The sequence below is a fragment of the Vulpes lagopus genome, chromosome 4, assembly GCF_018345385.1.
Source record: "Vulpes lagopus strain Blue_001 chromosome 4, ASM1834538v1, whole genome shotgun sequence".
Taxonomy (NCBI): domain Eukaryota; kingdom Metazoa; phylum Chordata; class Mammalia; order Carnivora; family Canidae; genus Vulpes; species Vulpes lagopus.
Window position 1 is genome coordinate 125,172,448 of NC_054827.1, and position 12,863 is coordinate 125,185,310.

The 12,863-nt window shown below is 38.9% G+C and overlaps 1 protein-coding gene across 7 annotated transcripts in view; it reads right to left on the reverse strand.

Moving 5' to 3' along the window:
* Positions 1 to 1,918: 1,918 nt before the first annotated feature.
* C1QTNF7 (C1q and TNF related 7) overlaps positions 1,919 to 12,863 on the reverse strand; it is a 106,914-nt gene continuing 95,969 nt past the window's right edge. For all 7 annotated transcript variants that reach the window (XM_041751242.1, XM_041751236.1, XM_041751239.1 and 4 more), the window contains 2 exons: positions 11,631 to 11,876; positions 1,919 to 5,534 (listed from right to left, as the gene is read on the reverse strand). In XM_041751242.1, coding sequence (XP_041607176.1) covers positions 4,903 to 5,534; positions 11,631 to 11,868 — 870 coding nt within the window. In that variant the 5' untranslated portion in view covers positions 11,869 to 11,876 and the 3' untranslated portion in view covers positions 1,919 to 4,902. The remainder of the gene's footprint in view (positions 5,535 to 11,630; positions 11,877 to 12,863) is intronic.

Here is a 12,863-nt window from a genome sequence, read left to right on the forward strand (position 1 = left end):
TCATGATCTCAGGGTCGTGGGATTGAGCCCTGTGTCAGGCTTTGTGCTCAGCACGGAGTCGGCTTGGTATTTTTTCCTTCCCCTTCTGCTCCTCCACTTGCTCACACTCACTCTCTCTGTCTCTCTGAAATAAATAAATAAATAAATAAATAAATAAATAAATAAATAAATAATAAATAAAATCTGAAAAATAAAGGAAATATATGGGCAGTGCAATGATGCACAGCTGTAGAATGAGCGTGTAATAGGAGAAGGACCCTGCACGATGATTAAGAGTGGACTCTGGTGCCCAACTGTCTGGGTCTTTGTGGCCCTATTTTGTTAACGTGTTTCTTATCTTTTCTGTCTCTCAGTTTCCTCATCTGTAAAATAGAGTAATTGCCATGAGGACCAAGTGAGCTAATACACATAAAGCATTTAAAATAGTGCCACATGTTCACTGTGGCTATTGTGACTCTGTACTCATTCCCAGATCATAAGGGAGATGTGTGAGGTCACTTTTGATTCCCCTTGAATACAGGGGAAGAGGAATATTAGAGAAAAGGAAGTAGCTTTCTAGCTGGGTCTTGAAAAGTGAGCTAAGCAGGCAAAGAAGAAAATAATGACATGAGGAGCAAATGAAATAGCATGTGTTAAGGCCCTGAGGCACATGAAAATAAGGCATCCTAGAGCTGCAAGTATCTTCCATTTGCTTGGATTATATGCTATGACTATAAAAGTAGACAGAGGTTGGATTCCCAAGGGCCTAATGTGCCTTGCTAAAGGGTGTCTGTATTAATATGAGATAGGATATCATTTTTTAAAAAAGATTTTATTTATTTATTCATGACAGACACAAAGAGAGGCAGAGACACAGGCAGAGAGAGAAGCAGGCTCCCTGCAGGGAGCCCAATGCCAGACTCAATGCCAGGACCCTGTGATCATGACCTAAGCCAAGGCAGACGCTCAATCATTGAGCCACCCAGATGCCCCTAGGATATCTTTTGCAAGTGGTTGAAAACTCACCCCAAAAAGCTTGATAAAAATGGCATGGAATGACTATCATAACTGAAAAGTCCAGAGGAATACTGGGTGCAGGCATATCTAGTGTTCGAATGGTGACTCTCTTTATCTCTGTCCCCACTGTATGTGTCCCTACTGCATGGATCTCTGTCCCTATGTGTATGTGGCTCCATTTCAAATGGTATTATGCTCAGTGATGGTAAGATGGCTCGTAGAGGATCACAGGCTCAAGTCTAATGGGAGAGAATGAGATTCTCTCCTATAGAGTCCCAGTAAAGTCTCAGTATTTTAGTCACCAGGACCTATAATTTTGGTGAGTGGAATGCTATGTTCTGATTGTTCAGCCCAGTGATTTACATAGTACAAGAGTCCATTCTGTTTAGAAGCTCAAAGACTTAGCATGTAAAAGAGGGTGGTCCTTCAGAAGAAAAGTTAGATATGAATACCAGAAAAAGGATATGGAATGAATACCAGATAGCAAAGCCCCCAAAAGTTCAAGGCCTCTTTCATACTGCAGGGTTTGGGGGGCCATCGCTGGCCTTTAAGCTGTAAATCAGATTTGTATTTGTGGAAGATGGACTGGAGGGTTGCAGCTGGAGGCAGAGAGTCATTTGGAAAGATTTTACTTGTCTAGGGAAGTAACGATCAGTATAGGAACGAAATCTTGGCACTGAGGATGGAAAGGTGTGATGACTCAGAACTGTACGTGTAAGAGCTAGAACCATTAAGAATTTTATACTGAACAAAATTATTCAGTGGGGAGGTGAAGAACAATGTCTACAATGTCCCTTAGGTTTGGCTTTGGTGATAGGCTGGGTATGGATGTTTTTGCTGGAAGTGGAGCTATAGAAAGCAAGAGAGAGGAAGGTATCAAACAACATGTTAGCCAATTTCTGAAATATTTTTATGTCCATGATCTTTTTTTCACATAGTGGCAGAGAAGAAGTATATTCGGAGTTTATAAAACCTTTCTTTTTTATCACTGCCAACAACATCATTCACAATGATGAAGGACCCAGGAGTGCACAGGTACAAGGAAACACACGTGTCCCAAAAGTGTGCTCCAAGGCACACACATGTTTATCTACACAGTTTTGTGTTGGTGTCACTTTTTAAAAATTTGCTTTGCTCTTTTATTCTCACCTGATTCTGACAAATGCATTCTTTCTGTTTGTCTGTCTTTGCAAGTGACTCTAAATCCTTCTGGAACAAGATGTTATATAGTTAATAAATCTCTCTTAATGCATATTCATTACAAGTAAGCCCTTACAAAGAATGATTGGAATGAGACTTAGAATTATTTAAACCAAAATTAGTCTTCTATTTTTTTTACACAAATACTCATAAATGTGGATAAATGGTATCTGTCATTTCTTTTTCAAGGAACAAAAGACACCTACATTTGCTTAAGGAGTTTATCCCTTTAATATCAAAATAATCTTTCCTTTCCCATTTTAGCTCTCTGGTACCCATCACAATCCCACCAGATATTTCAAAATAAAAATTCATCTTTGGGCCTAGAACCAGTTGTAGAAGCACAAAAAAGCTACTCAAAATAGGCTTTGTCATGAAAGAAACATTTAAAAGATAGGTAAACAATGTCCACAAACTGAATGTATTAATGGATCATGATCAGAAAAAAATTTAAATTACACAATAATCTTGTGGTCATGACTGTCTGCAATAATTCCTCCATTTCCAGTTTCTCCAGCAAATCCCATTGTCTTCAAAGGGCCCATATTATCATGTTCCCCAGGTGAGCTTCTGCTGTTGGCTCTTTGTTGCACTTTGTAGCCTGGCCTTCCAGGCTCAGCTGTTATCTAGAAGCAGGTGACTATCTCCAACCACCTTTGTTTTCTCTTCTTTTCTACTTTCATTGCTCTTGGCCTTCCAGACTTATGTCCTGAGTCAGAAGGAGAGCAGCAAGTGGGCAAAGCATGGCAGGCAGAAGATGATGGGAGATAGGTCTGCTGATGAGAGAAGCAAGCATTGCCCTCACACACTGCTGTGTGATCACTATAAATGTCACCTCTGATCATGGCAGATCCAGCTCTGGAGCACACAGGGGCTCCATGGTTCCTTGTAAATGAAGTCCACATTTGTCAGGCTGGCATTCGAGGCTTTTCTGGGTCCTTGTTCTTACTTTCATGCTTTGTCCCCATTATTACCTCTGTCCTCACTTTAGCCACTTTACATCTCACCTACCTGGAAGGCCCAGGAGGCAGAGAAGACTTCCCAAGCCTCCTCTCTCACCCTTCAATTTGAGAGTAAGCCTGCTTCCCTCAGCAGTTCTTTCAGAGCATTTGTCTCTATGTTCAGTTTAGCACTTCACATATTTTAGCCTGCTCATTTCTAGAACTCTTGGTATTTTGTATATGTGCATGTGTGTCATTTCTTTTCTCATATCTTTAGAAATTTGGTGGCAGGGGCTGTGCCGTACTCACCTCAGTGTTCCTCCACCTTCACAGAACTCTGTGGTGACTCACGCATAGGAGGCATTTAAAATGTCTATTAAATGAGTGAGCCAAGACAGAACACATGGAAGGAGGATTAGGAGCCACTAAAAGGAAGGGAGTAAGGGAATCCTATGACTAGGGAGTAGCAGATTAAAGAGAATCATGACTGAGATGGAACAGTGAGGAACTGTGTTGCTGTGGGGAACAAGATGCCCACCCCAAGAGACGGTGGGACTGCAGGAACCGTGAGGCTTGGAAGGGCCTATTATTTGCTCACACGTCTGGTCTGTCTCTCCCTCCTCTTCCTGTTCACTCCCATCAGTTTACTATAAATCAGTAGGCCTATGCTTCACTTTACTTGAATTCAATACCCTGGAAATCCATGAGAAAAAATGCCTCCTGACAATGTGGTCCTGTCATTTGTACGCAAGCTAAGAGGAGTAATAATTGTCTTGGGAAACTGTAAGCTAAAGGCTTAGGAGAATAACCTCCTGGCTGATCTCAGTAACTTGTTTCTCTTCATTTCCGATACCTCTCCCGGGCCCCTCTATCTTTGAGTTTTCTAACACCCTTTTCCGAAGGCAAATACCAGGGGTGTTTTGAGGATGAGATGGGGTGAGTGGAGCCACTGAATTCATGTTTTCTTTGTATCCCTCCCCTCCTACACAAACACAACTTAGCATGCTTAGCATTTTTCCGTGTATGGAACCTTCTCTGGCCCTCGTCTCCAGGAAGAGCAGGTCCCATGTGCATCCAGCTTTGAGTCAGACTGTTTGTCAGGTGTTCATCTCACTGAATTGTGACAGTATGCTCATCACACACCAGCGTGTGTGAGGTAGAGATTTTGTCTTAACTCATTTTAAATCTGTCCCAGTACCACAGTGTCTGGGTCACACAGGCTTACTAAAGAGTTGTTGAATGAATACATATATGAATGTGAAGGAACAAATAATAAAACAAAGTAAGTTATCACTTCACTCTAGCTTGCCTCAAATTATTCAGTATCTCTTACCTTTAGTTTTTGACTTTGAGAATTGTTAGAGACTTTTTCTAGGGTGTTATGATTCTCTTAAATAGCAAGCAAAAATGTAATTTTATGAAGATTTAATGAGACAATATCATTGCCAGCTGATTTTATTACTCTGGGAGTTTAATAGAAAATTTGTTAACATTGTCTTTAATTTGTTTAAATATTTATGAACATTGTTTTGGAGAGGATTCTTATCTGGGATTATTGTTTTATAGAATTCATTTTGGTGTGGTTTCAACCATTTGGTGGTTCATCTTGTTTTAATAGATTCTGTTAGAATTCTCTGTAAGTGCTTTGGAATCTGAGTGGGAGTCTCTTTGGATCTCATTTCTGCTTGCTCCACCTTCTAGGGCCCCAGATTAAATCAAAGTGTCGGCCACAGGAATCTCAGAACATTCAGGATATCGGTCCCGATCACAGCTCATCATCTTCTGATATGGAATCTAGATAATCTGTGTCAACATATAAGAGAAATCCGGAGAACAAGCTGTCTGCCCAACCTGGGTCTGAGAAGAGGCCATTCTGGTCAGTGAAGAAGATCTCCAGCCAGACCTCGTCTTCTGGCTGTAGATAGATGACCGTGGACCCCGAAGCCACATCATGGTTCCCCGTGTTGGCATCAAAGGTCTTTATCCGGTACTGCCCATTGTGTACCAGCCCGATTGCCAGATGCTTATTCGCCAATGTGATATCATAAGAAAAGTAATAGATCCCTGGGAAGGCACAGATGAACTTCCCAGTCGCAGGGTTGTAGTGCTCTCCCTCATTAAAGAGGACCTTGTTAAATATAATTGGTAGCCTTTCTTCTGGGTAGCTGGTTGTGATGCCAACAGAAAAGGCAGATTTGAGCATGATGCTTCCACATCTACAAATTCCAGGCGGCCCTGGGTCTCCTTGCTCTCCTCTGTCCCCCTTTGCTCCAGGAGGTCCAACTGGACCTACTTCCCCCTTTTCTCCCTCTGGTCCCACAGGTCCTTTCTTTCCAGTCTCTCCTTGGTCACCTTTCTCTCCAGCAAGGCCCAACGGTCCAGTCTTACCTCTCAAACCTATAAAAAGAGTATGGTTTAAATTAATGATTCCTCCAAATATACAGTCACAAACAGCATGTCCCACATAGTGTCAGTACACCCTAAATGTGTCTCTCCAAACAATTTTCAACAGTACACTACTAAATACTAATGCATCTTTAAAAAAAATCACTGATGCATTAAAACGGAAATAGAAAATTTTCATCAGAATTTCAGGTTAGTTTTCCTGAGTATGTGAGAAATCATTTAAATGCTATTTTGATGATGGATCATCTGCAATGAAATCAGTCACATACAATATTTGTCACTCCAGGATAAATTTGATGAGCATAATGATACTATTCCCCAGAGCGGAGTTAAGGGGGCAGATAGAACCAGATCAATCCTTAGAGGCTATATTGTCTCATGCCCCATCCTATTTCTATCAGTATTTATAGTACAAGAATTGATGAAAACTTGATTAGCTCATATTTATTCAACATTTACTGTGTACCAGGTATAGCACTTTATTCACAGGCATTGTCTTCTTTAGGTCTTGCAAGAACTTTATGGATTAGGAAATTATTATTGCTTCCATTGCAGATGGGGAGACTGAGCCACAGATAAGTTAGATTGCTCAAGGTAACAGAGCTAGTAAGTGATGGAGCTGTGACCTGAACACATGCCTACCTGACTCTGGAGCCTGAACATCCCCCTGGGGGGGAAGCTAGAGTGTACATTGTAAAGTACACCTGGCACATAGTGAGGGCTCAATATGCCATGATAAACAAACAACAGTGATGGCTACCACTATGCAGTAGCTCTTTTTGGGAGGAGAAAACTGAATCCCAGAATGGTGAAGAAACTCGCTTCTGTAGCAAGGCTAGGACTGGAATCCAAGTCCTAGTGTAATGATGCTTCCCCTTCATCAAAGTGCCTCTTACCTTTGGGGCTGGAATCAAGAATCCTAAATTCTGTTTGGCTCTGCAGCTAAATGGTTGTATCATTTTAGGCAAGTCCCTTAATTTCTCTGGGTCTCCTTATATATAGAAAAGACATAATATCTGTGAAAGGATTTCAACAAATTCAAAATCACCACAGTGAAATATTTTCTGTTTGTCCAAATCTTTATAACTACAGATCAACCATAGGCTAAAAGCAGAGAAATTATGATCATTGGTTGAAAGGGATAAGCAATATTTAATTATATATATATATATATATATAGTTGTGTGTGTACATATATGCATATACATATATATATACACACACACATACAATGACTAATAGCATAAAAATGTCATTTAATTTTTATGGTTAAATTCATTCCATAAATAATACTTGTATAATGATATACCCTCAAAAAGTATCCAAATTATTGGTAATTTATGATGTACTATTTTTTAAAAAGATTTCATTTATTTATTCATGAGAGACACAGAGAGAGAAAGAGGCAGAGACACAGGCAGAGGGAGAAGCAGGCTCCATGCAGGGAGCCCGATGTGGGACTCAATCCCTGGTCTCCAGGATCACACTCCTGGCCGAAGGCGATGCTAAACCGCTGGGCCACCGGGGCTACCCTATGATTTACTTTTGTAGTCAATGGAAATATATTATTGGTCTACTCTGTAGTTTCACTCTTAACTATGTATTTGTTCTCTGGAAATTTTATTAAGCTAAGCTTTTTTATCTTGATAGTGCTCTGGTAACATTTGAATGTTACACATATATCAATGTATGAGCTTAATTATTTTTCAGTTATTTGACAAATTTAGCAAATGTTCTAGATAATGTTAATTTGAGGAGAATCAATGCCTTAGCCTTAAAACATCCAGTATTTTGTTTTGATAATTTTGGAAATAAGCTGTTTAACAATTTATGATGCACAGAAGAGTCTATTAACAAAACCCTTTTTTGGTGACTGGGATCAGTGACTGGGATCTCATAACTGATGTGAGGACATCTCCTCAAGCTCTAGATGGCTTTTGTTGTGAAGTTGAAATTCCACTGGTCCCAGCCAGAATATACTCTGGTATTTATGTCTTGAAATGAGGCCATAAGAGTCTGATCTTTCAATATTGCTTCTTTTCAGTAGAAATAAAATATGAATATTATTTTACTGTTGAATTTATTTGTGAATCAAGGACCACAACTTATAAATTGTTATTTTTATTTTCAACAGGAGCTTAACTTTTGTTGTCTCCATGAGTGACCTTAGATGTATTAATTAAAAAACTTTTGTCATCAGAAACAATTTTGACTATTAAATTTCATTAGGTTCTCCAATCCTCCTGCCTCTATGACTTTGGGCAAGTCACTTCTTGTCTGTGTTCAAATGCTCCATTTGTAATATGAAGAATCGGATTTAAGTCCACTCCAAACCTAGCAGGAAAAGCAGTAAACAGTGGTTCAACAGACTTGGGATAAATCCTTAGTTCATCCATGGGTTAGTCAGGTGAATTTGAATAAGTTCTCTCTGACTATATTTTCTCAGTCCTTGAAATGAAAGTGTTGGACTAAGTTGCTTAAGGTCTCATTCTACTGAAAATTCTTTGGGACAAAACCATAGATATTAAGATTAGCACTTTACAGTGCTAGCCATGTAAAGGTCTTTACAATCTCAGTATTTGGATTTTCTATGGTTATTGAATTAGATAATCAGGATTAGCTGTAATAACTTGAAGTAATTCTTCCTGTTTGCATGAAGGATTTGTACCCGTGCTAAGGGCCAATTAATGAATAATGGAAAGAAGGGATACATCACTCTCCTTCTTCCTATTCAGTTAGACATATGCTTGGGTAGAGAGAATTATGGAGTAGTGATTAGTCTATGCTAGGTAGTGATGTTTGGAGAGAAAGGATTTCTTTTTAGTCCTCCTTGAAATGAGCTTACAAAGCTTTCTTCCTCAGTGCTATTTCTTTCTTCCATCCATCCATCCACCCATCCATCCATCCATCCATCCATCCATCCATTCATGCATTATCCACATATTTATGTGTATACATACATATATCTAAACCATGTAATATTGATTGACCATTCACTACCTGCTAGGCACTATACTAGGGGCTGAGTGGGACATTGACATGAATGACACCTGTTCCCCTCTCAAGTTAGCTGTAACTACCAACTATACCATGATCTGAATATATGGGTCATAGCTAAGTTCATGAATATCTAAAACCATATGATCGATCTGTTTCATGGGGTGGTTCTAGTATTATTTGAAGATATCTATAGGGATGCATTCAGATTAAATTAAATGGTGATATGATGTTACAAGAGTAATTGCAATAGACCAGTAAGGAAGACACATATTTTTAACAGAAAATTCCTAATTTGGTATAAGAAGTTCTGTACTTGTAATTTAAGGTAGAGAAGTTGGACAAAAAATTCTTGATTCTGCTTGCACTTGGTTGGATGTATATAATGGGGATGTTTACCAACAGTAGGTGAATTAGAAGACATTTGTGGTGTCATTAAAGGGGACAGAAGAACCAAGCATTCCTAGCCGTGTTGTGTCCAGTTCCAGCTGCATTAAAAGCTTATCCCCAAAGCCCCAGGTCTCTGTTACTGTTGTTCATAAATGGGATATGTTTTTCATTGATCACAAAGGTGTTCCTACCTTTCTTATCTGTTTAAGCACTTTATATGTGTATTTGTGTATATTGGATTTAAGTAATCTCAGGTTGGGAAAGTGATTTTATTTTTGAATCTCAATGTTTTCACTGTAACATCATTATTATTATTGCTTATTGTATTGATTTCTAACAGGGTTATGTGGACATTAAGTACTAAATGTAAAATTTCTGAAACAATAAGTTCTTAATAAATGGCTATGATGATGATGATGAATATGGTAATTATATGTTTCTATATTGGCTTCCCAGACCCGCATGATTGTTTATCAAGGCAAGGGCAATGCCTTATTCATGTTTGTGTTCTCATTGTCCAGAACAGTAATATCAACCAGGGGCAACTTTACACTACCACCAAGGGATGGTTGGCAATGTCTGGGAGATTTTTGTTGTCATGGGTGGTGGGGGTGCCACTGGCATCTAGTGGGATGCTGTTGAATGTCCTGCAATACAGAAGATAGCCATCCCACAGCAACTAATTATTTGGCCCAAAATGTCATTAGGGTGGAAGCTGAGAAATACTGGTCCAGAATAACACCAGATAGCAATAGGTACACAAGAAGCTTATTGAAGAATAATGCATGGGTGGATAAATGAATATGAGGGTGTAGCTGGCTTTGTATGATTAAAATTGTAGCAATTATGAACATTCAATGTAATCTGAATGTATATCTACATACTTATTTTTACTTGTTTTAATTTTTAATTTTTTTAATTTTAATTTTTTATTTAAATTCAATTTGCCAACATCCAGTGCTCATCACATTACATGCCCTTCTTAATGCCCATCACCCCTATTTTTCAATGATACTCATGAAATACATCACTCATTTCTAGTTTATTACATGACTTTGGATATTCAAGTACATAGCTATGACTCATGTTCACAGAGCACTGTGCGATATGTAATGACAGCTAACATTTCCTGAGTGCTTACCACACAGCAGCTGTTCTAACAAGTGTTGTACATGTATTATTGTGCTTAAACATCACAATCATCCTTAATACTCCCAATTTACAAATGAGGGAACTGAGGCTCAAAGCAGTTATTTGCCTGAGGATGCTAAATTAGTAATTGAAGGAGCCAAGGTTTGAGCCTAAATCTGAAGGACTCCTATGCCTGCTTGTGTGAGTACTACATTATTGCTTCCAGACAGAGTAAACTAAAAGAGTTGGCTGTATGTAACTCTGTTCCTTGTGTTATTACAGGATTTCAAGGCTATTCATGATCATGACACAGCAGTAAGTTGTATTCATAGGTGTTACCATAGATAAGACATAAGCTTCAAATTAAAGGTTCTTTATCTGATATTGAACCTTTACCTAAAGGTTTTTTTTTTATCTAATATTGAACAATATTCATACACATTTGGTAGCTACTGATTTCCCAAGTATTTTCTGCATGACAAATTGAGAAATGAATCATTATCCAGTAACTTGCATATATATTGTTACTGTTTCAAGGAATGCCAGTAAATCAGGTGCAATTACTAGATAGAGATATGTTTCTTATAACAGATTGACTTTTCTCTTCCTATCTTTTGTCCCAGCCTTTACGCTCAGAAACTTGTTTTCAAAGATTGATGCCAAATCACTTCCTCTTTTAAAGTTAACAAAGCTTCTCTATAATTTGAATTCGGTTTACTCTGAAGGATTGCAGAATCTGGCAATCTTTCTGGGCCCACTTATTTGTGGGGAAAAAAGTAAAAATTACTGAAGTCATAGGGGGCAATCGTGTCACCATGAAGAGTGGTAAGAATCTAATTTTTAGCTGTTACAGGACAGGTGGGAAAGAGGTGAGCTAGGAAAGGTGGACTATATGGTACCATTGTCATTTCATCTGTGAAAAATAAAATCTAGAAGTCCTTTATATAACTTTGCTCAGGTTATTAGTGCAAGCAAGGTGACGTGTGCTTTTGGTTCTTGGGATGCCTGCCTCTGCTTCGTCTGTTCATTTCCCTTCCTTGTCCATCTGTCTGCTATCCATCCATGCCCTTGCACATCCAGACATTGCCTGCTAGCTGCAATAGCCCTGTGGTCATGGGCATCAGTGTTTGAATCCAGCTCTGCTGGTCACTGGCAATGAATTTCCATCTTCAGTAATTAATTTAACCATGCTATTGCTCTGTGTTCTCATCTGTACAACAGGATAACTAGAAGAGATGTCATTATAGTAAAATAAGGTTGCAGGTGAAGAATTTAGAGCAGTATCTAAAGCATAGTAAGGGCTCAATAAATCATGATTAAGGAAGGCGAAGTAGAGAAGAGATTTCAGGAGCAATTGTCATTAGAAAAGGCAAGAAAGGAAGTAGTTTAAGGTGGGAGTGAATGTGGGATGTTTATTTATTTTTAAAGATTTATTTATTTTAGAGGGAGAGAGATAAGGAGAGAGTGAACAAAGGGGAGGAGGGGCAGAGGGAGAGGGAGAGAGAATCCCAAGCAGACTCCCCACTGAGCATAGACATGGGGAGTTTAGGGAACTTGATCACTCATTACCTGCAGCTCCCTTTTCACCTTTCTCTCCTTTCCTGCCGTCTCTACCATCTCGTCCTGGAAGGCCGATCCGACCATGGGGCCCAGGGGAACCATTTGCTCCAGGGGGTCCTGGAGGTCCAGGTAAGCCAGGAATGCTACAGATATATCTTGGGGAGTAGCTCTCTCCTTTGAACTGATTACCTCGAGGCTGTCCACTGGCACAAATGGCAAAACTTGTAACATAGAGCAAGATAAACATCTTTGGCTCTGGAAAAGAAACACAGGGACATAAATGCACCCTCTCAGGGGAGAGTTTTGGCATAAATGAACATGAGAATTAGACCACTCACTCCAGTGCTCACCTCTCCATGCATGTAGAAAGCCTCAGTTTACTCCCATAATTTCCTTGGAAACTATGAACGCATTACTGATAGAGAATTCTCAGTGCCCCACCCAAGGGTTGGTGGAGATGAAGGCTTGGTTTAAACAATTTCAAAATAAATGCACTTGTTGCATTATTTCCTGTAGGGTCAATGATGGATCTTGAAAAATGAGGCTTTCTTTTTGCAAAAATAATGCATTATTTTTAGGAAATTAGAAATGCAAATGAGTAAGACAAACATTAACATTATTCTCACCACTAGAAATAATTACAACTTACTTTTTATACATACACCCTTCTGGTCTTTCGATGCTGTGGAGAAAATTGATATTATGGCACTCTTGTATTTTTTAAACTTTTTTCACTTAACAGTGATATATAATGAGCATCTTCTTATGTCAAAAATTATTCATAAGATTTTTAAAAAGTTGTATTTTTCTCCACTATCCTTAATGTACACGATTTGCCATCATAGATATTTCCTTCCAGTTTTCCGCCAGTATAAATGCTATGCTAGACATCTGTATGTCTAATCTTTGATGTATCCATGATTGTTTCCTTTTGAATTTATGGGCTTTTTAAAGCAGGAGAAAGAAGTGGCATTTTCAGGAAAACCATGTTTTTCACTTGATAATCATGTGTAAAACCAATTACTGTTAATTGGAGTACTGTGCATTGTCCTGCAGGGGGGTCTCAAACTTTAATTTAAAATCTGCAGGATATAATGCCCTGGTGAACCATTAAGCCGTTAGCACCAAGGCTCAATTAAAGAGCTGAGTGAAATTAAACCATGCATGGTGCCACGTGCTCCTGGGGAAGCAGACAACAGGTCTCTTCAGCTATGATTTAATAGGACTTGGTTTTTCTCTCCA